Source organism: Rhipicephalus sanguineus, chromosome 7 (assembly GCF_013339695.2).
Source record: "Rhipicephalus sanguineus isolate Rsan-2018 chromosome 7, BIME_Rsan_1.4, whole genome shotgun sequence".
Taxonomy (NCBI): Eukaryota; Metazoa; Arthropoda; class Arachnida; order Ixodida; family Ixodidae; genus Rhipicephalus; species Rhipicephalus sanguineus.
In genome coordinates this window covers 120,303,773-120,327,267 of record NC_051182.1, presented here as the reverse complement: position 1 = coordinate 120,327,267, position 23,495 = coordinate 120,303,773, and the positions used below count along the sequence as shown (strand labels likewise).

Genomic DNA, 23,495 nt, shown 5'->3' with positions numbered 1-23,495 from the left:
ACTTTGAGTGTACGAGTAGTCCTTGCATGGGCTTGTGCTCTTGCCCAGAACGGCTAAGGGTCGAGATGGATTGTTTCAGATACTCGTTTCGTGTATTTGAAGTATTTATGTTGGTTCTTATTTTCATTTTTCAAGAAATCAAATCTCTGTTCACTCGTCAATTCGTTTGATTCGCATAGCTGACGAACGCTAAAGCTGGAAAACTATAGCCATATGGCTGACATACTCTGCCTGCGCAGAGCCCAAGTTTCGCTTCAGCGGAAATATCAGTTTCCGAAAACACGTTCACAAAACCACATGATCTTAATATATACTGATGGATTAGTTGTAGTGTAAGGGGCCCTGCAACAGTTTTTGAGCACGGTCAGAAAAAGCTGTCGATCGCTACTTCAGGCTCCTGTTGGGACTCCGGGTCCTGCGGGTCTCATCATTTGGTAGCTGGCCCCCGTCATCGGACCCTTCGTCCCGCCAATTCCGAGAGAAGAGGCGCTCGTACGAACAACGACAGAGGTCTATTTACATGGTAAAATGATCAAGTGATCAAGCGACAACTGACCAGTGGCAAGCAACAAGGTACAAGGGTAACAAGGGACACATACAGAACGTCTTCGGCCTTTTATAGCACCGCGTTGCCAACCCTGGGCGCATTGTCCGCGTCTTCAGCCAATACGGTCGTCTCGGCGCCTTGCCCACGAGGGAGGGGAAAGACATCACACATGGAGAGAGCACAAACTAACACGATGCCCAAATATGGTCACGAAACCTCAAACGATGCTCAAATATGGTCATCAACTCAATGAACCAAGACCTTGCACACGGCAGATTCCAGAATTCTCCCGGCGAGGGGGAAGAACCTGAATGGGGAGATGGGGAAGGGGTCGACGACTACTCGGTCCTCTCCGCGCAAGACCGGTCCGTTGACCTTGGCTCTCGCTTGGCTGTGAGGTCGTCACAGGTGCATGCTACCCCTAGAATGCGTCGACGATCTCCTTGACGGGTTCGCAAACGTTGAAGAATTCCAAGCTGGGGATGGTCGTAACACTTCTGAGAACATGAAAACCAAACATTATAGCGCAGCACACCCCCAGCCTGGAATTTACAATTCTCAAAGTCAGCTAGAAATCGCTCGCTCTTCTCTCGACAAATGACGCCATAAACTCAAATGACCGCGCCATAAACACAAAGTCCACGACCATTGGCGTATTTGAGCATCGTGAGCTGCACAGTTACCGCGGCCGCCGCGGGATGGCGCGACATGCCCACGCGCTCGCTCGCGATCACACTGAAGGCCGCGCGCTCGAAGAAGAAAAAAAAAAGAGAAAGAAGTGCTCAAGGTCATGATGCGCGCGCGACGTGGCTTTCTTTCCCCCGTCTCATCCCTCCCTGCTTAGCTTCCAGCGCGCTCGTCGGGACGAGTGAAGAGAGAAAGCAATTGCAGCGTGCGAGAAATCCCTGTAACTCCGCTCGCACTCGACAGATTATAAAAATTTTTGCGGCACTCGATTCGTGAGGCCATAAACTCCTTTAATGAAGCCATTCGATGATCACTTGGAAAAAGTGTTGCAGGGTCCCTTTAAGATGACACGCCAGCGCTTGTGTGTGTTGTGTCTCCTTTATTGCGCATGAACGTGTATGATATCGTGCGCTGCTTCATCAATATCACACAGTCTTGCATTTCTTTTATTGTTGGTTCAAACAGACGGATCCCATTTTTGGGAACACTAAACTGGAACACCAAGCTAACGTGGCCGAAGTGACCAGTTTGTACTTTGACTGTTAAAAAGCCGAGCATTGTGCAAGCTCACTCCGCGAAAAAGTTAGATAAAATACAATGTACTACGGTATATATGAGCAACTTTTGTACATCATGTAACACAGGCAAAAGGCACTTCTTAGCAGCGAGGAATTAAAACAACGGAAATGCATCACAAAGGCAGAGGTGACTACCGCAGAACAACTTCTCATGTAAAGTTTTCATGTAAAAAGGCACAAGCATCAATACAAAGCAACTACAGAGACAAGTGAAAGGCACTTGAAGTCTATTAGCGCTCACTGTATACAACAAAGCATACAAAGACGACACACTGGCGTAGCTGTTCAGCTACGCCAGTGTGTCACCATCATTATCATCATCAACGCTATGATCATGGTCAGGCCCGTAGCCAGGAATTTTTTTCGGGGGGGGGGGGGCACTTGCTGAAAGCCTTGACTATTTGAGAAACATGCTTATTTTCATTATTTATTTTCGGGAAAACACCGCGTATCATAAGTATTGTTTGGGGGGGGGGGTGCCCCCCCCCCTGGCTACGGGCCTGATCATGGTACTGTCACGTCGTCTCCGACGATGAAGGGGTCTGTTATCAATCATCAATAAGTAATTTATTATGGCTCAGCCGAACCCGTTCAAAGAACCCTTACCTAATCTCACCATTTACTTTTCTACCACCCGCAACAACACGACGTACGGCACCCCATTCTGTTACCGCGATGTACCACCGGGGACACTCTCCACGATTAACACGACTTGCCGAAATATATGGGTTGTTCTTTCTCCGGTTTTCAAACTACAACATCAGCTGTTCGCGCTTGCTTTGCCTAACCCACACTGTCATTTTTCGTCCCAGTGCTCGCCGATGTATACCAGCCGTCTATTCGCTCCTATCAGCTGTCACGTGGTCCTCAGCAGACTGCTAACGTAGCTGTGTCAGGCCCTGCAGCGAGCTTCAAGAGAGGTTTATGCGGGGACGTGTTTACTACACCTTCAAGAACTTGACACCATATAACTGCTTTTTTAACGACGCCACGTGCTATAGCTACATGCGGTGAAGTTTGGAGGTCTAGTAGTGCACTATATATTATGAGTCGATGGTTACTGGAATCGTTAACTTGATTTCGCAGTGATTTTGCAGCGCTGAATCATTCCTTCAAAATGTGGCGACCAACTAAACCTCGAAATGATGGTTGTGGGTGCATTCCGCGCGCAGTTCTTGCTTCTAAAAGAACGCATCATATGCGTGATAAACGAAAATTTCAGGAACGCACGCACATATTGCACAATTCTTATCACCGCCTTAACGATGCGTTGATCAACAGACGCGATCATTCAAAAAAGACGGCTTGGAAGTTTTAGCGATGGTTCTCGTGGAGGAACAAACACAGTCACGTCGCACTTTCTTTAACAAGCGGAAAACTCTCGACAAACTTTCACGACTACAAGTATATGTATATGGGCAAAAACGCTAGACATGCCCTCAAAATGTAATGTAATTCAATCTTGAATATTTGTACGCCTTGGATAGACAGACTACCTATAGTTGTAGAAAGATATATATATATTATATATATAATATATATATATATATATATATATATATATATATATATATATATATATATATATATATAATATATATATATATATATATATATATATATATATATATACAAGGCGCGTTCAAATGAAAAGGTACGAAACGTCGAAACGACATGACCGTTTACATAGATGCCTTTGCCACTAGGGAGAATGTAGCGAGACATCTAGGGATGCGATTGGAGTCCCTGCCGTGGATCGGAGCAAGGGGTGGGGGGCGCATGCGCAGTATAGAGAGCAGAGGCTCTTATAAAGAGCGCCGTCCGCGGCAATGCTTCTGAGGACAGGATGGCGTTAACGTTGCAAAATCCGAGGATTTAGGAGTAGCGGGGCGTTAAACGATTTCTGACAGCGGAAGGTGTCAAACGGGCCACCATTCATCGCCTGGGATTTCCATGTGTTTGGTCCCCTGAAAAAAACACCTGAAAGGGAAGCGCTTCGACTCGGACGATGAACTCAGGGACGCCGTAAAGGACAGGGTCTCGTCACGGCCACAGGAATTCTGGGAACAAGGAATCCTTCGGCTCGTTCACCAATGGGAGCGTTGTGATCAGGTACATGATGTATACTTTGAACAAATTCTTCATTTATACCCACAGTGTCGTTCCGTACCCTTTCATTTGAACACCCCTTGTATAATTGAGGTGAGCTCGCCTGTGCGATGTCCTACCAGGCACTTAAAGTTGATTATATATAGCACCGGACTTAAACTTGTATGAGTGAAAGCGAACGCCGTAGGGCCAGCGGCTTAAATATATACAGCCTAATGCATATATTAAAAAAAATTGTTTCTTGTAAACGTTCCCGAATGCCCATCAGCACCATAGTGATGTACGTATTTGTCAAGTCGTATACCTTGTGTTTCATTTGATTATAAGTGTTATAGTAAGTGAGCTGTTTAAGGCAGTTGAACTAGTGAGGGCTGAAGCTTGGACAAGTTGGTAAGGGTCCGTTATAAAGTATTAACAGCGTATACAAGATTAGGAAACGGAACAGTGCAAACGGAGGCAAACGGCGCTCTTTGCCTCTGTTTGCACTGTCGCGCTTCCTGCTCATGTATGCGCTGTTAATGTCATCTAGCAGTTGAACTGTTTTCAGCAGCGCAGTCGCGCGGACAATTCGCCTCCGTGACTTCTCTTTCACATTAAAATAAATTTATCGCGAGACTAAGTAGAGTACACAAGGATGTATACATATCACTCGAAGCGCGTCAACAGGATCAGTTAGGCACTTCGTTATGGAGACGGATGGTCCCCGTAGACGAAATAACAGTTGCATCGAAAAAAAAAGGCGTTCTGCGGTAAATGTGCGCTTTCTTCGATTCAATCCGGACGACTAGATCGATGCACTGTATAGCAAACTGTCGGTCTTTTGCTCCTTCCGGAAGTGACGTCGTTCCAAATGCGAGATTTTCCTTTTGGAGGCATATGGTGACGTCACATCCAGGCACTCGGGTCACCTTGACGACGGCGGTAGTGACGTATTGGGTACTCCGACGGTGGTCGCTCTAGGCGTCCTCCTCGCGTGCCTTAACGGTCTGCGTACGTCAAAGAAGGCAAGAGGAATGACACTGGCGAAGCCAGAACTGCGACAGCTCGTTATAAACAGGTAATCTACAATATAGGTTAATGTTACAGGTTCCAAATGAAATTCTGGAAGTGATTCAACCAGCACTATCAACGACCGCGAGCATATGTGGTCACATGCATAAACTGGAAGTGCCGCATAAACAAATTTTACAAATGGACTGCACACCTCTATGGCAGCACATGTCCAGCTCTAATTCAAATGAGATATTCACGGGTAGGCGTGGCCAAACTGATCGACGCTTTCGTACTAGGAACATCTCAAGCAGGAGCATATATTTCAACAACGACGCTTGCCTTCCTCAATGCGACATCATATGGTAATTGCTGACGTGGACAGCTATTGCCATACGATGACGTGTCATGAAGACGTAATTGTCATGACGAGGCATATATACAACACAGTGAGTGGGCATCTGCACTGCGCGACACCTCACCATGCGCTTCATGATGCAGAGGATGTTGACCCAGGCGAAGGAGCAGATGCCGACCGTCACGACCCGGAGGTGCGGCGGCACCAGGAAGAAGTTGATGCACTGCGCCGGAATCCAGAAGCAGCAACTGAGCTGCAAATGAGAAAAAGCGATACCAAGTGAAACCAACTCTGTACGTGCGCATAAATTTTAGTCTTATTTATTTCTTCATGACAACTCTATCAGGGAGCATAACGCAAAGGGCATGTATATAAGGTTCTTACAACGAGTCCGATTACACGTAGTAAGACACTGTTCAGTCGGCACAAGTAAACAATACATGGCAGGCAGAAATGGCAACTTCATGTATTGTAATAAAGTGATGAATAAAAAGAGGTAACGAAAGGTTAGACAATCTGCATAGAGAAACAAAATGGTATGCAGTAATAACAAAAATATTGCGTGGTAGTAAAATACAGGGCGCTGGTGACCATACGCTGACGCAGCCGATCTGTACGCACCTTGTACGTTGGGACGAACTTGGCCTTGAGTTCTGCGAAGATGTCCTCTTTGCCCTCCATGGCGCTCATGGCTGCACGGAGACCAAAACGTGGGGAGTATAATTAGCAATCATGACGTTGAGCCTGTAGCCGGCACATTTTATTGCACTATATGTAGAACGGACGCCCGAAGCGACACTACCGCCGTCGGCGGCGCCGTGCTGTCCCTCAGTGCGCGGCACGCACGCAGCGAGTCTTCATCAGAAATGAATTTGGCTTCATCGGAAATGAATTTGGCGTCCTAAAAACGACTAAGCGAAGAGAACGCACGGTCGATGCTCCACTCTGCGCAAAATGTAGCAAGGAGAGCGTACTGCCTTCCTGTGCTGGCCGGAACGTATAGTGTACACAGTGTGAATATGCTCATATTCGGTACACAGGCGCGCGCACAACGGGGGGGGGGGGGGGGTCATGGTGAGCGCCCCCCGCCTATTCATCTACGGGGGTGGGGGGGTCAAGTGTGCCCCGTAGCTTTACTTATTGGGACCTGTCCCGTTAGTGTTTAAAGTAATGTTTTTGACATAACGGCCGCCGAGAAGCCCTTTTGTTGCATTCCAGGAACTGTTTATTTTGCACCTGTACCCCTGGAAAACATTTTCATTTTTGCATCCATTGCGAATCTTGTTTCTTTCGGACTCGACCGTTACGGGGGATGCATTGCAACTAGCTCCCCCTAATAGAGAACACTGCGCTCGCATGTGATTCAGTGTCCTAGTGCTTCGAGTTGTCGATTATAGTTCGCCCTCGCGCTGCGAACTTCTGGCCTCCTGCTTAGCTCAATTGGTAAAGCGACTGCCCCGGAAAGGCGCTGCTGCCGGAATGGAACCCAGGACCAGGACGGACTCCTCGTCAACTAGGAAACATTTCTTTGTGAGGAAACCGCATGGATCTTCTTGTGGCTATTTGCGCTACAAATGGGGGGAGGGGGTGTTAAGTTTCGATGTCATTACCCTTAATTGCCCCGCCTTGCAAAATTCATCAGGGCCAATTTGCCATAAAGAGTGTTTATAGTGCCCGTTGGTTTCTGGCAGTGTTACAGACCAGGGGTCGGCAACCTGTGGCCCGCAGCACGACGTCAGAACACCCCCCCCCCCCGCCCCATCTAACCGATGAAGACCTCCCGGCTAAGCGATGAACACCTCCACGACTTTCGGTGAGAAACCTCGATGTAGTCATTTGCGCGTTGGCTAAGAATGTTCAGCACCAAAAATCGCCCTGAAAGAATTTTTTTTTTTTTGCTTCTAACCTACCTTGATAAAGTTCAACCTTGTGACATGCGTGATGAAAATAAACATGATTTATATTCCAGTTTTGTATATCATTCTTGTCAATTCGCCGAATTTTTCTCTTTGCCTCAAAGCCCCCACCCCCTATTGTCCGTGGAGCCCCCGCCGTGTCGGCGTTATGCAACTCGGCCCTCTGCCTCCAAAGGTTGCCGACCCATGTTATAGACTATTTTACGGGTGGGTTTCGGTTCCGCCTAGTTGGGCTGTTAAACTTCCCGTTTTGTATCTTTAACAACTGAACTAACAGTGCTACACAGACGAACACGCATGAAAGCGGTTCGGTTGGTGCATTCGACGTTTCATGACCTTGCTAATTCACGTCGCGATATAAAAAAAAATAAAATTAAAAAAAAAAACATTAGTTTAACAGCCCAAGGTGGCGGCGCCAGTGTGTCGTACGCAAGATCGTTTATAGGCGGTATTACAGACGCCTGGCGGCGCGGCACACATGTGGCGTTTGCTCACCGATGGTATTGCTCGGTAGTTGCCGAACAGGAAACGGCAATCGCCGTCAAGACAATTATTTCCTGCTTCGGACGTCCGTTATCGCGCAGTGAGGCGGGAATTTACCGGACAGTCTTGAAAAAACAAAAAAAAAACTTGAGAACGCCTTACCTTCGTTGGAAGAAACACTAGAGTAAAGTGAAACACTGAATCACTAGACTGTCAAACTATTCTCGGAGCAATCTGTTGTTTCGTTCTGATAAGCCCGTCATCACTTCATTTTCATTTTTGCATTTATTGCGAAGCTTTTCTTCCGAATCCGACCAATAGGAGAGGAGGGAGGCAGAAACTCAATGCAAAACAATGTGCACGCCTATGATGCAATAGACCGGGAGGAACCACTTCATTGCGTACCATCGCTAGAGGCGCCATCTATACAGCCGTCAATTAACGAGTATGATGGCGTTTAGACATACAAATAAACGTGAGCTCCCTAACTTGCCCAACAACTTTCGACACTTCTCATACATTGTACAAACGTCCTGGAGACAGCCAATCACGGTTCATGCACCAGAAGTGACATATATCTTACACGGCAATTCGTCAAGAACTCTGACGCAAGGAGAAAAGAGATGAGTGTGCTTGCACGTCAACCTAAACGACGAGGATCAATCAGCTTCATGTGACAAAAAGAAAAAAAAAAGAAAAGAGCGAAGTCGCAATTTCCATAGAGACCTTTCCCTGTGTCGTAACGTCGGAAAAGAAGCATGTCTTTGAGGGTGGCATTCGTCCTCATGATCGACCGAGTGTTGTTGAATATGCATAGTAAGAAAAAATTTGGACCCTATAAACTTTTGTCTTTACTAAATATGACAGCATTTCTTTGGCTAACAATCACAGTTGCCAGATGCAGCCGCAATACCAAGCGAAATAATCATCCCGAAGGAAGCCCTAAAACAAAAAGAAAAACAGAGCGACTTTTGGAAGGTGCCCAAAGGAAACGAAACTTCAAAAACTCGTTTCATTCTTTAAATGGAAAGCAAGAAATAACATTCATTATTTTGTACAGCGAAAATATGCGCAACTATGAACTAAAGCACATATTTGCTTTTTAACGTAGTATCCAAGATAACAGCGTATCCAGTAGAGTTGTTGACTCCCCCAGCGCATGTTTGATTTCAACGTTCCAAATTCAACGACATGAGCTATTCGTTAACGTGACGGGCACTAAAATAACTATAATTGCAGAAAAAAAAACACCAACAGACCCAGAAAAACGCGACAGGCGACTGCAAAATTCTACAAGCAACTCGGTGAAAAAACGAGTTCAAATCAGCGTATCATAAGCACAACTGGCAACTCCGCTTACAATATACCCAATCTGGCCTGGAAATATTTATATTTTTGATAAGCCAATTTGCGTAGTTCACAGTAGAATATGAAGTACTCTCAATCGTCTGCGATAATTATTTTTTTCTGTACACAAGTCCATCTCCGATCGCGATACGGCTCATACATGTAGCCTCATCTGAACAACCCCTGATGCGCTGGTTGCCGACTTTATATGGCATTTTGCAGTAGAAAGACAAACCTGAATGTCCTCAGTGAAAGAGAATCGTGTAATGTCGTCTAGTAATAATATTAATATCTGGGGCTTAACGTCCCAAAACCACGATATGATTATTAGAGACGCCGTATAGTGGAGGGCTCCGGGAATTCCCACCACCTGTGGTTCTTTAACGTGCACCTAAATCTAAGTACACCAGGGGCGTAGCCAAGGGGGGGGGAGGTTGGGGGGTTCAAACCCCCCCCCGAAATTTTTCAGTTTTGCTTGCGTATATATACACGCGCACATACAAACGCACGCACGAACATACATAAAGTATGGTTGAACCCCCCCCGAAAAAAATTTCTGGCTACGCCCCTGAAGTACACGGTCCTCAAACATTTTCGCCTCCATCGATAATGCAGCCGCCGCGGCAGGAAGTCGATCCCGCCACCTTCGAGTACCATGACCACTAGACCACCGCGGCCGTACGGTGTCCTTCTCACCCGTGTAGAAGGCTACCAGAAGCGTGGAGGAGGCCAAGACCTGGTCGATGAGGGCCTTCCTGACGGCGACGGCGACCAGCTTGCCCGGCATAACGCGGTCCAGGTATCGGTACCAGTAGAAAAGCGCCGGTGCGTAGATGCCGGTGCCGACCACGGCGTACCTTCCCACCAGGGGCCAGTCGTAGCCGCGCACGGACGGGTCCAGCTTCTGCAGTATGGTCTGCTGGACCACTTCGGCGCCGATGTACATGGAGCCGAAGGAGACGACGTTTGCCAACAGGGGTCGACTCCTGAACAACGTCCGTACCCTGGCGATGGCATGCTGCATGACGACTTGAAGCTGTCCTCGGAGGTATACCTACCGTCTTATCTTTAGCAGAAGTAATACTCAACGCGTCGACTATGAGGCCCAGCTGTGTATCCACAGTCCACACTGTGTGTTTCACAGTCCTTCGTAAAGCGTTGCGCTACATACAATGATGGGTCATAATCAAGTGGCCCGTTCAAATTGTCTGTCCAGTTGTGTAAACACGAGAACGGTCGAGGACACGATATCGCCCGGGTTCCACCGAAAATCGGTACGGAAATGAACCTTTCGTTGGAAGTTAGCGCTGTGTATCGTCAGAATGTCTCTTTCCCTGCGTGCCCTCGTTCTTTGCTGCACTGGCTATTACCAAGTAAAAACAGGCGCTCCGCCGCGCACTCGTACAGCCGGATATTGCGTTCAGAGGTCGATCACTCCGCACACGTCACAATATCGTCGCACCGGAACCGGCGTAATGTATGCACAAAGGTTTCGGAATGTCACCTGATCGACCCACGACGATCTGTTTACAGGTCGCGGTATAACGTTCAGTGCTGAAGCATTGCCGAAGCGCAGGATGCAGTACTCGGATAGGACTGTGCTTCCTTCAAGCTTGAGATCCACAGTGGACACGTTGCAGTTGCAGTCGAGAACGTGCGGGCTTCAGAGAGGAAAGTGGTGTCGTCGTTTTATACCACGAAGAGCTTGTTTGCACAGAGCGATAAAAAAAAGGGGGTGCAGTGCCCGAATGGCTGAAGACTCGCACGTTTATTTTTTCCCAGTCATCGCGGGATACGATACAAAACGGCGTGAGGTCCGCACACTTATCACGACCGGCCGTATAGATAGATGCACTGTACGCTGAGATACTTCGTTGATGACAGCCACGCGAGCGACTCAAACAACCGTGGTCGTACTCTGGGTCTGCTGCCGGCTTAAAACATGTACGGTGCACCGAAGGACCAAGCTGGCGAGAACAGCAGTAGAGCACAATTCATGGAGTGCTACAGCTATAGAGCTATTGAGAATATCGATACGACATTTGGCACGCTGTTGTACAGGTGTACTGTGTACAGGTGGAGTAAATGAAAAGAACAATAATAAAGCAGGTAAAAGAATCCACCACCTAGTCCGGCACAGAGTGTGTAGCGGTATGGAAGGGCACGATGTTCACAAACGCGCACACTCCGATGACTTCGGTACACCTGGAGGAAATTGGTCTGGTGTGTCAACCGGTGAGATCGCACAGATGGTGCGCCAACTTTTACGCGCAGTAGTACAGTATTTCGATGGCAGTAATCCGTGCGTACAGCGCAGCAGGCAGCAGGTTTCGGAGATTCCCCAACTCGAAGCGCGCGCGATCTTCTCCGCGTCGTTGCAGCCGGCGCCACCGTACGCACAGCAGTTGGCAGGTGTCCCTTGCGAGCGGAGCGAACGCGAACAGCTGCAGCACAACGTCTCACAGCTTCGATGGGAACTTTGTACCTCCACGAAGAAAGGCACAAGCCTTCTGACCGGTCTGTTGGGTTCTGCGCAAGTCACAATTGTCTATATATCGATACGTGCTGCTGCGGTTAAATAAGATGGAAAAGTTTTACCTGCAGTCTCGTCGCCCCTTTCACTGTCCTCGTCTTTTTGTTAGCGGTCTAAATGCCAAGCATATGTACCACGTGCACCCAGATGCACAGACATACAGTCGCTGTTCCCGTATTAACGCAACGGGGTGTCTTCCACTTCTTCGATGAGGACTTTGCACCTCCACAAACACCAGCACCACGTGTACGCACAGGCAACGCAGTCGCCGTTACCGTACTAACGCAACGGGAATCCCTTCGCCGTTCCGTTTCGGCTTGGAGACGACGTCTTTTGAGAAGCTCTAGGCGACTGCCGTAGTCGACAGCGCGCGCGGCATCCGTCGTGTGCTTGTGGCGAGGGAGACGTCCACTCTGGCCGGCTAATCATTGATACGACCTCCAGACGCAGAGACGTACGCACTCGCGGTAGCGGCTGTATGCTGTGCTGTGCAGCGCATGTAGAAAGCGAAGGGGAATGAGAGAGTGTGTGAAGAGATGAGATTGCCGGCGGTGAGACCAAGAAGAAGTGAAGTGGAGAGAGGGGGGGGGGTCTGCGGACAGTGAGACCGCTACACGCGTATCTGGAGCAGTCCCCAAGACGACCCCCCCCCCCCAACCCCTCGGTCGTGTTTGCGTTCGCCCCTCCATTTCCGGTTTCATTTACATTTCTTCTCTACTGCCGAGGAAGGAAGGAGAGGAGAGTAGTAAAATCAGAGCAAGTGAAGAGTGCATTTATATTGTACGCGATCGAGCGAGCGCGGTCGCTGTTAAGTGAACGCGTTTTAACAAGGCTGTTTGCTGGCCTAGTTGATATTTATTTATAGTTATATTGTATTATAGCTGTATCTATAGTTGTATAGTATTTGGTTGGTAAGTGCCGCTCGTCCTGTCGTTAATCCTCCCTTAGCGTGTGTCTTTATACTTTGCGGCTAAGTTATGTCCTTAAGTGAGCACGTACGTGTTTGCCGCTGACCTTGTACAGGCCGCGGTTGTGGCTCGGTAAGCGCTGCATGGCCCTGGAGTATCCCCCTGCCCAGTGGCGTAGCCAAGGGGGGTGGGAGCAGGGGTGTGTAAATACCCCTGGAAATTTTTGCATTCTGTATGTGTGTGTACAGTCGAACGCCTTTTTAACAAAGTGCTGGGAACCTTCAAAATACTCCATTATAAGCAGTGCAATTCGTTGTAAGGGTAGCACTCCGTTGTGTTCCCAATATAGCCGAGATGTAAGAAATCATTCGTTATACGGGCCATTTTGTTGTAGAGGAGGAGGAGGAAAGGTTGAGGAGATGGAAAGACGCTATTTCTGCAACCATAACTTTGTTGTAGAAGCGTTCGTTGTAGAAGCGTTTGAAAGTTGGAGTGTACGTAGATAAAGGAGGGTCGGAGCCACCCCCCCCCTTTTTCCCCCCGCAAAAAGAAAAAAAAAATTGGCTACGCCCCTGGCCAGGCTGCACCTCGGACCTCCGAGAACTTGACCTCCGGTTGGTTTCATGGTGGTCCGAGCATCGACTCACCCCGTGCAGCGAGACAGCGGCCGGCGGTGCTGTATAATGGTTTACTTGGAAGAAAGAAAAATGGTCTGTAGTACGTTGTACGTGTGTAGTAATAACGGTGCGGGGGCAGCCTACGTGCCACGAAGAAGATGGCCTTCAAGCGTTCTCTGATTCTTTGCTCGTCAATGGCTTTCTCCAGCTGATTCTTGTTTAATTCTCCGATTCTTCTCTCCTCTTTTTGGTCGCTATAGTTTATGTTCTTTTCTCTCCATCTATCCGCGGTGGCTGTTTCCTGCTTAATTCTTTCCTTCTTACTTTTCATTTTTCTTATTTCTTCCTTATTCGCATTGCGTAGGTTCCTTAATTCTTGGTGTATCGTTTGCCTCGCGCGAATACGGTCACTTGGGCCGCATATCGTATAAGCAGTGAAATGCCTTCTCACTTTCCGTCTCCCGCTCTACTCCACTTCATTTTTTTTGTCTCTATTTTCATTTTTTGTCTCTTCACGCGAGCAACCGCGTAGAAAAGAGAGGAAAACACACTGCAGCAGCGTAAGATATATTCACTCAGAGTGTGTACCAAACTACAAAATACCAAACGGGCGCTCTAAAAAAAAAAAGGGGGGGGGGGAAGAAAAGAGGAAAAGAAAAACGCTTTGCCAGTGAATTTAGCGTCGTTTTGGCCTGAGCATCGGCACGTTCGTCCGAGTGTTGCCAAAGGTGCGTCCGTAGCCTTGAAGGTATAGTCACACGAAAAGAGAAATCCAGCGTTCTCCTTCTTTTTTTTTTTTTTAAAGCGTCTTCTTCCTCTTTCTCTTCGCTTTTTTTTTTCTAAACTTACGCAGGCGCCCGACTTGGCAAACCTACAAAAAGCATCGCGTCGCAACGAAAACAAAACAAGAGAAAATTCACGCAGAAAGGAAAGTGAAGATACAAGAGCAATGTTCGCGTATCGGCATTTTGCACGGGAGAGAAGAAGCGCCTCCTTTCAGGACTGCACGTGGCACGGCTGCACAAAGGCTGACGTCACTGCCTCGGCAGTGCGTTTTGTGGGTGTAAAGCTGGTGGGGGGGGGGGGGGGGGGGGTGGTGACCACAGCCCAAAGGCCTTAATGGCGGCCCCCAGGGAGCCTTCTGTCAAAAAGTGTATATGTACACAACGATCCCGTTTGCAACCGTTAGCACTCAAGCACAAGTGCGCGTGCGCCACAGGAGGGGGGAGGGGTAGCGCTGCGGTGAAGCTTAACCCCCGTCCCCTAAAGGAGAACCGTGCGCACGCCTACGCCATAACTCTCTGCTCTCTTCTCGTTCCTTAAGATACGCCAATCATTTTCCTTTCCACGGCTAGCTACGCCACCCTCAATTAAATGAGAAATGATATTGATCCGGGACATATACCGCATTTACTCGAATATAATCCGCACACCAAAAAAAAAAAGAAAAACGGAAAATGTGCTTAAAAAGTGGGGCTGTGGGATATGCAGGGGTTACATGCTTTTTTTTTTTCCTTCTTTTTGTAGAGTTAAAGTAAGGCGTGCGGCCGGGTTATTTGCAGGGACGGCTTATATGCGAGAAAATACGGTATGCCAATCTGGACATGCTGAACCACCCCCCACCCTTTTTAACGCGATAGCGTTAAAGAGCTCGTATCGCAGAAATTCCGCCGTCGGTGTCGGCACCGTTGGTTGTGAGCGAAAAATCATCATCTTGTCCGTGACCCAAAAATCGAAAAAGCTGCAAATAAAATAAATAATAAAAATATTGGGTCCGAGTAAGAATCGAACCCAAGCCGTCTGCGCGGCAAGCAGGTGTTCTACCACACAGCCACGCCTCTGCTTTGAGCTGCACCTTCATGCTTCCCAAAAATACGCGTCCTGTATATAGGTGTCACAGTACGAGATGCAATATTGCAGTAATATTGCGTGGTACAAGCGTACATTGCCATCGGGCGTCACACCATGTCATTATCATAACGACTTTGTGGTTTAAAGACAGCCACCCATTACGGAAGGCACATTACTGCGCGTATTCCCTTAAGACCACGTAGTGGGCGCATCGCAACTTCGAAAAAGTTTCTCGCGCATAATTGCCCCTGGTTTAAAGCATGCTACCCATTACATAAGGCACACACCTTAGCGCGCGCATTCTGTTAAACACCCGTAGTGTTCGAAGTGCGCACTAGGGGCAGGATATCCCTATCGCGTTCAACTCTTAAAGGCGAAGCTTAAGCGTCCCCCCAATTTTTATTTTATTTCGATGGCATAGGCTCATTAATTACTAGATGAGAAACTGAAGTTGAGCCTTGGCCTCGGCCCTTAATGCAGAACCCTGAGCACGCCTATGCGCTCTGACGCGCAGGCACGTCGTATACGAAACGCATTCCAGTCAGATACTCCGGCACAGCGTCAACACACTCAGGAGAAGCTTCGACACATTGATGGAGGAATGAAACACCTAGATCATGCACGGCAACGCTACATCGAGTTTAGGAGGAGGAAAAAAAAAAGGAAAAGCTGAATTCCAAAACGCAACGCAATGCTCTTTCATATACATGTTGGTTGGCGGTAGCTTATAAGGCACATATTAAACAGATAGTAAGATGTTGTTTACGATAACACGCAGAACAAGGTCGGGAGGCGTCGAGGTTATTGCGGTGTCGGTACTTTTTGTGTAACAGGAAGAAAATGTGCGCGAAATATTACTCGCACAAAGTTGCGTGTAGGTTTGGGCTGCTTTTAAAGCTGGGTTAAAGAGGGGTATGTTTTTTGTCCATATGTTAACCACGATAATGAGGAGTCGTTAATTGAGTGGCGATCACGAGATCCCAAACGATTCCGCAAGTCTGAATCCCAATGTGTGATTGAATGTCTACATTTGGTGTTGAGTTTCCGGACCTTAAAAAAAAAAAAACAAAACATCATACCCCCCCACTACTTAACGACCTTCAGTGGACACGCAGGATACTTCAAATCAAGGCGTCTCCTTCTTTTTTTTTCTTGTTTTTCTTTTGTTTCTATCATACAGAGGCGAGCTAAGCTACGCAACTTTCACGTCACTATCGAGTTTTCAACTTCCTCTGCATGCAAGAACTTCCGTCTGAATTTATAGCGCGATAACTTTTCACGACCTTCATTTCAGTGGATTGCACTTCCCTTAGAAATACACACACAGAAATTGGACGATAATATTCCATGAATAGGGAGTAATACATATGCTGGATTTGACCGAATGATAGTGCATATAATAATAATTTCAGAGATGCATCAGCGAGGATCAGTAGCGTGTATGGTTGACGTTACAATTACCTCTATGAAATTATACAGTTTTCTCTTACCTTAATTCTCGCATTTAAATATCTGACTGTGCTGCCCTGCGTTACATACATTGGTTAGGTAATCAATAATTATAAGGTGCCAATTAACTGTAGCACGCAGATTACATAATTTCAGCGCGCAAACATATCCGTATTTTCTGTTGTGAAAGCATCAAAAAGGTTTAAAATGACACGTGTGTTTAGACAGAGATTCGTAGTTCATTTTTTCTTTAATTTTTTCATCAGTGGCATTTTTGCGGAGGCATCGGCAGTATGTGAGCACTATAACTAGCTGAATGCCGTAGCTCGGTATATAATTGAGAAAAGATTTAAAAAAAAAAAACGCAGACATATTACACACTTCCCTGCGTTTATTTAAGTTACAACAATGTACCGTAAGCAAGCTGTCTGGTGTTGTTTGAGATCAACCATATACGGTCGGAAGCACGAAATACACTATATATCGTAGAACTTAACAAGAAACCACAAATCGCTTATGAACAAATTCCAGTGGAAAACCATCGCTTTTTTTTTCTATTCTATTTTTATTGAATTCGGCTCCTTATTTCCTGTAATTTAATTTTTTTTTTTTTTGTATTCACGTGTTTTTCTTAAAGCACTCCACAGTCGCAGAAGCAGAGAGCTCAACTCACAGCTGGTGCACGAAACTAAACGATATCTTTACAAAACTTGAAGTCCTTCTAACATTTTTTTTTTTGAGCACTCAGCTTCTCTGCAGTTCACGCGCACTACGTCGAACAACTCTCACATCATCAAAAAATTAAACGCCGGACGCACTCACCGGGATAGAAAGCTGCCAGTATGAGGGTCGAGGAGACGGCCTGATCGGTCAGGGCCTTCTGTATGGCTTCCTTGGTACCACGGGAAGGAATCACGCGGTCCAGGTACCGGTACCAGTAGTTGAGGAAGGGCGCGGACACCGTGGTTGCGAAGACATGTACCGCAACATGATCTTCCAGTCGTAACCCCGTCTCCGCCGCGTCTCGTCGATGCTCATCAGGATCGTCTGCTGCGTGAATTCCGCGGCGACGTACAGCGTCGGATAGGTCACCATGTTCGCGACCAGGGGTCTTTCGCGGAACACGGCCGTGAAACGTCCGAACTTGGAGGCGACCCGCTGCATCTTTTACGGGGAAAACGGTGAACTTGTTATGGTGCGAACTTCTTCAAGGGCGGGGCGGGTACACTGCGCGTTCGTCGGAGCACGATTCAAATAAACGGTCGCGTTGTACTCGATTGACGTCGCGTCCGATCGGCGTCGTAGTCGACTAGAGGCCCAAAGCGACGCGCAGCAACGCACCGACGGCCTCCTTGTGTCATGCGATACGCACGCTAGCTGGTTGTTTTGGAGCCGTTCCTTGCGCAACTACAAGCCGACGACGCGCACAGCGCCGGAGGGTCGACTGCAAAGCGAAACACGACGGCAGCCGCCATGATAGTTTTGTTCGATGTCATTGGGGCTGTTGAAAAACCGTTACTTATCTGTGAACTATTTGGCGACATGTGAACCTAAGCTAACCTAACCTGCGAAGTGTCACTTGTGCTTAAGTATTTTGTTTATACCTTACGGACCACCTGTAAAAAAGGAATGTGCCTATATGCTACTTCTCCAGTGATGGCTTCGTTGGTTCCCAAAATAACAAAAAAATGCACATGTCGTATTATCTTATGTACTGAAGGCACTGAAGGCCTGAACAGCCGCCAAAATACATTCAATTTTAATAGTAGTTATGTTTTGGCTACAATATGTTACACAATCTCACGAGGTTGGCGTCCGTTTTAGCCCGTGTCGGCAACACTGTAAGCCGGCTCTGCGTTTACTTTTCTTTCCTTCTTTTTTCGCAGGAGCGAACGCTAGCGTCCTAGCGTATACCTGCCGTAAAGTGCGAGTGTGTGTGCCTCGTTCGCACGCTATCATCTCTGGACTCTGACCTTGCGCTAGAAAGAAAAGGGGCAACGAAAATCTGTATGCAGCCGGCTTCAAGTTACAACCCTCGTGGCGGCCGAGATGTGAACTCTTCGAGCTGAAGTTGAGGACCTTCCCGCAGCCGACTCTCCGACTTTCGTGAACCCGTGTGTGTTGTGTCTCGAAATGAGCGGTGCGCTGGAGTGCTTGGACTCGCGGTGCCTTCGACAGTGGTTCATCCTTTCAGCCTAACGAACCTTTAAATGTGTTCCGGATTAGCGAGCTGGGATTATCGGCTTTGCGGCGGATGAGCCAGCCGATATGGTCCGCGCTAACGGCAAGAGAGACGTCCGAATCCTCCTCGTTGGTGAAGGTGAGCGGGCGATTGTTTATTTAGTTAAGCAATCGGGTCTCCTCGGCGCGAGCTTGCATACCAAAGTCGGTCGTGGTGCCCGAATATCGGGCTGCGCTCCTAAGCCGGTTGGGATCTTTCGAAAGAACGCCTGGTAGGTAAGTTTTAATGCCCCGCTTAGATAACAGTCTACCGTCGTCGCACCGACAACACGGCTTGCGTGCGCTTTGTAGCTTCTTCGATCGCTCACGCATGGATAGGTCGTGCCCGCTTTGAAGCTTACGGAGCCGGAAATTCGTTGCATTTAAAGGAACGCCTTTGACAACCTTTATGATTACTCGTTTTATTCGCGTACAAACTGCATGGTGTAAAGTCTAAGCCCACTAGCACACTACTGTCGCGTGCTAGTGGGCTTCGACTCCGTGTGTGTCGGATAACCGAAACTGCGTCTCTTGCCGGCCTTTCGTACCGTACGGCGGCATTCAAAACAACGTCGGGACGCTTCTGTGTCTTGTGGTTTGTTTGGGAAGGTAGCGAAGTCGCTTGGATGCGATTCGGAGCGGCATGTAAGTACCCGCGACGCCTCGAATCGACAACTATGCGCCGCATGGTCGCATTGGATGCGTTTTCGAAGAGCACGCGCCGATTCAACGCGTCGTGGGCGTAAGGACCAGACAGTTTGGTTGAGAAAGCGTATTCCATACGCTAGCAACAAAACGTAGAAGCGATTTAAACCGGTACACCGGCGAAGCTCGATTAGTGTGGGTAGCGTCACGGCGCACATGTGCCAGGGTTTGGATTGTCGCCAAGTCGCGGAGGGGGGTTCCTAGATCTGGAAGGGGTTGTGACGGGCGTCTAGAGGTGGTATGGTGGTATCTGCGGCGCAGTAGCGACGTGAGGTTTCCCGCGTCGTCCTGCGACTGTTTTGGTTTGTTTGCCTCCTTTGCGTCGTTCTTTCAAGCGTGTGAACTGTACCGATAAAACGCGCACCATGTTCGCAGGTTAAACCCTTCAGTCACGAATCGTGATCGAGTGCTCGTAGGGGGCCACAACTTTGTGTATTATTCGAAAAATGCCGCGCGAACGATAAAACAACGACAATAAAACTGGCATCTACACGAACGTACACTTACTTCAAGCCAGATTTTATGATTACTGAGGTTAATTGAGTTCGAATACTGAGCTAAAAGGAGTTAACTTTATTTCTAGTAGATGCGCCGGTCATTGTTAAGCCGATATCTTTCCAACTCAACAAATAACATGAATTAGCAGCAGGGATATAAGAAACCATGACACATTTATCATCAAACCTAGCTGTGCATCTCTTCGTTAACCTTGTGTCGTATAACTTTCCATACTAAAGTAACTTATGTCCGTGTTTTCGATTAACAGCATTACTCAGCCCAATGTTCATTCTTTTCTTTCCTCACCATCACCATTAGGGACATTCGAAAACATGTTGCATCTCGATATATTGACAGAAAGGGCCATTGCTTGTTTGTCCTGACCTAGGCTTTGCACACTGCATGTCATAATTAGTTGGGAGGCCAACTGGGAAATGATTAAATACGTGTGTCTTTCACGTTTTCCCACGCATTACATGGTGGTCACGTCATCATTGATCAGAGTGTAAAAATGCATGAGCACCCTCCTTGCAGCGTCATCACCAGTGTAATGTGTTCTGTGCAATTGCTGCCAGTAACTGGTGTCTCGTTGACCGTTGTTCTAACTCAAAGCGTCATTGCCAGGAGATGCCGCCTGTAAACTACCCGACACTTACGAAGAGATCATCATCTCTGCTACATGTCGGCTTCGGATACAAAGTTGACAGTACTGCGGTAGTTGGCATGAAGTTTCGTTGAAATTTAAGAGGATAGATAGAAATTTTTTAATGATCTGTAGATATGTGAATCTACAGCGAGGTTGGAAAGATAACGAGCAACAGTTCTGATTGGCTACCACGCACGTTGGGAAGTGGTAGGAGGACCGAACGATAAGAAGCACAAACAAAGTAAATCACGTACGCACGCCAGCTGCCGCAGGCACTGTTCTTCTCGGTTTGTTGCGTAAGCCTGAAGACATGAGAATATCAGTGGAGCAGATATAGATAGCACCGTATTTTGGGAGCAGTGTCTGAAAGCTTTTCGTTCTGATTGATAGTGGGCAATTGTCTAGTCTATAAAGCACTGCGTGCGTCACCCGCTTCACGACAGTAAGGCACAGCTGCTCAAGAAGTTGCGGGAATGTCTCAAGCTATCACAGCGGCTTTCCAATGTATGTGATTTGCATCAGGTTTCAGGTCTGCACTTTCCTATGGCAGCCGCATCTGCGCAAAACACAATGATATACCTAAGGTGAAATGAAAAAGATCAACAACAACTCTGAAGAAAACATCGACACAGTCTGATGGCTCTTGGGTGACTTCATCAGTGATTTCTCTTTTGTAAACACATTCCATCAAAAGTCTTACACGCATAATGTTTTAGCGGTGGTGCCAGACAATAGCTGATGACACGGTACACATGTAATATGTTATTTTGAGGGGGCATGGTCGTCAAAAGCTCAACGTGGTGACCACCGCGGAGCTTTGTGGCCAAGAGGGTTTTACACGCACGACGATATCAAGTTGAGCAATATCTGCAGAGAGCGTGAAAGGACCGGCAACCCAGTTGGCAAAGAGGAACCTGAGTGTTGAAAAAAAAGGGAAGAGATAGCGATTGTTGTTGTCATATGTTCGCTAGATAGCTCAGAGACCGAAATAAAGGGTTGCAAAACATTGCACTCCCGAAGCTTGGCTTTTACAGCTGGGAGAAAACACTGCTACGTGCGAGTTTGAAGGCAAATACTCGTCGCCTGGATAAGTGTGTTTGTGGCAAGAAAACACAGAAAACAAAAGCAGTGTTATTTTTTTCTCCCTTGTGCTCGAAGTGTGCAGTCATTTTTCATGCTGCCCTCTTTGTGCAAACAAACAAAGGATGTGTATGGAAACCCAGGAACTACTTTTGGACATGAACAGTGTAAATACACTCAAGCCCTCGATTGCATGGCCTGCCGTTGACTCTTGCACCGCGGTTTGCAAAAGAAGAAGTTGTGTTTGAGAAAGGTTGTGTTTCGTTGACGAGAGCGCCAGCCAGATAGAAGCTGCAAAGTGATAGAAGCTACCGAGATAGCAGATATGAATGGCAGGTGTGACAACCCACCATCACTTTATTGCCACCAGGGAAAGATGCGAAGATTGTCGTGACGCAAAAAAAAATTACCTGTGATTCATTCCAATTTATGAGTGCATAAACTCAGTGCGATGCGGATTGGTCAGACACCGGTAGTATGTACACCCTCGCAATTTTTTAACAATATCACACGAGCATTCACCTTTGGATATGGTAGTGCCTAATATAGGCAAGAAGTAATGAGATTTCCTACATGATATGCAAACACAGAGAGCACACTCATGCTCTAGCGCTGTCTGCTACGCTATTTGCTTACAGATGCATATGCACTATCAGCCTTATCTGCAATCATGCATTCAGAAATCAAGTTGGATGCTTATCGCATCACTGATCTTGTTGCCTCTTGCCGATATTAGAAACTACTGTATCCTGGGGTGCACGCTCGTGTGATATTATTAAACAATCGCAACGGTGTATTTAGAGAGATGCCCTTACGTTATTTACTTTACATTATCCTCATTTTGCTGGCAGATTTGTTGAAGAAGTCGTGACAAATAAAGTTGGCCCAAAGTACATCTTGTTATTACAGGTTGCCTACTTACTTCTCAAAACAAGAAATGTCAAATCAAACGTCACTGGTAGTAGGCTTCAAGCTTTGACATGTTGACACCATTGGAGTCCACTGCTCTGTCATTTCTTCATCGGTGAGAGCACTGCTGTGGGCTAGAGATGACACTGTAGACGTTTTGAGTGTCAAATCTGGGCAACTGCACTCCGCAGAATTCGACGACATACCCCTGGTTGACTCTTACGTAAAGGGTGTCATGAGGACGATACAACTTTTCGCTAAGCTCATTCAGAGTAATTTACCATTATGATTTTATGTATTTTTTCATTACCTTAATTGTCGTGTCTTTCAAACATTCTCCTGGCTTTTCTGATTCTTGAAAAATGTACGTTGGTTGCCCTTACTACAATTAGTTTCTACATAGCCACTGCATTTTTAGCACTTATGTTGTATCTCTTAGAAGCTTGTTGTTAGTCTAAACTTCATATGTTGTCATTGCTGTTTGAGTAATTCTTGTCATGTGCAGGAGGTCCCGATTCAGTTTCTAACTACGGGACCTACTTCTCTATTCTGTACTGACCCCTTGCAATTCTTGTTGTTTTATTGTCATAAACAAACTGATTCTGATCAAATCTCACAGAAGCAGCCCAGAGCCTACTTCTGCGACCAGTTTGATAGGACGTCATGTGAGAACTAAAATGTGTAGTTAAGAACTTCGAATTTCTAACAGGGGCGTTGAAAGTCGGAGAGCTCGTGTCGTGCTTTAGCTTGTCTTAACAATGGGAGCTTTCACACAGACTGTGTGTGCGGTATTGTCCTCATTCTTTGCCGCTGGATGCTCTCGTGTTCACACTTCTCACGTGCCCTCAATGTGCAAACTGACGCAGCCGGCGTGGGGAAGACGTCCCTCATCCTGTCGCTGGTCAGCGAGCAGTTCCCCGAGGACGTCCCGCCGAGAGCCGAGGAGATCACCATCCCCGCCGATGTGACGCCGGAGAAAGTGCCGACCCGTATCGTCGACTTCTCGAGTACGTGCGAGCTCTTCGTGCGTCATGCCTTTGTTCTTCGTTTCCCCCTTTATTTCC

At 47.3% G+C, this 23,495-nt stretch overlaps 2 protein-coding genes across 5 annotated transcripts in view; one reads left to right on the top strand and one right to left on the bottom strand.

Moving 5' to 3' along the window:
- Positions 1-3,448: 3,448 nt before the first annotated feature.
- On the bottom strand, positions 3,449-11,795 carry LOC119399805 (mpv17-like protein). The gene is made up of 4 exons (XM_037666658.2): positions 9,712-11,795; positions 5,891-5,961; positions 5,394-5,522; positions 3,449-4,907 (listed from the first exon to the last, which is right to left on the bottom strand). Exons 1-4 carry the CDS (start codon positions 10,037-10,039, stop codon positions 4,878-4,880), a joined length of 558 nt encoding a protein of 185 aa, XP_037522586.1. The 5' UTR covers positions 10,040-11,795; the 3' UTR covers positions 3,449-4,877.
- Positions 11,796-18,269: 6,474 nt separating this feature from the next.
- LOC119399804 (mitochondrial Rho GTPase 1-A) overlaps positions 18,270-23,495 on the top strand; it is a 33,345-nt gene continuing 28,119 nt past the window's right edge. For all 4 annotated transcript variants that reach the window (XM_037666657.2, XM_049417851.1, XM_037666656.2 and 1 more), the window contains exons 1-2: positions 18,270-18,693; positions 23,298-23,438. In XM_037666657.2, coding sequence (XP_037522585.1) covers positions 18,642-18,693; positions 23,298-23,438 — 193 coding nt within the window. In that variant the 5' untranslated portion in view covers positions 18,270-18,641. The remainder of the gene's footprint in view (positions 18,694-23,297; positions 23,439-23,495) is intronic.

Bases quoted from the DNA above. Each gene is read 5' to 3' on its own strand.
- LOC119399805 (XM_037666658.2), bottom strand. From the start codon at position 10,039: ATGCAGCATGCCATCGCCAGGGTACGGACGTTGTTCAGGAGTCGACCC. The intron at 5,962-9,711 runs GTGAGAAGGACA...GTCTCCGTGCAG, and splicing joins TCTGGTAGCCTTCTACACGG to CCATGAGCGCCATGGAGGGC. The intron at 5,523-5,890 runs GTGCGTACAGAT...TCTCATTTGCAG, and splicing joins AGTTCGTCCCAACGTACAAG to CTCAGTTGCTGCTTCTGGAT.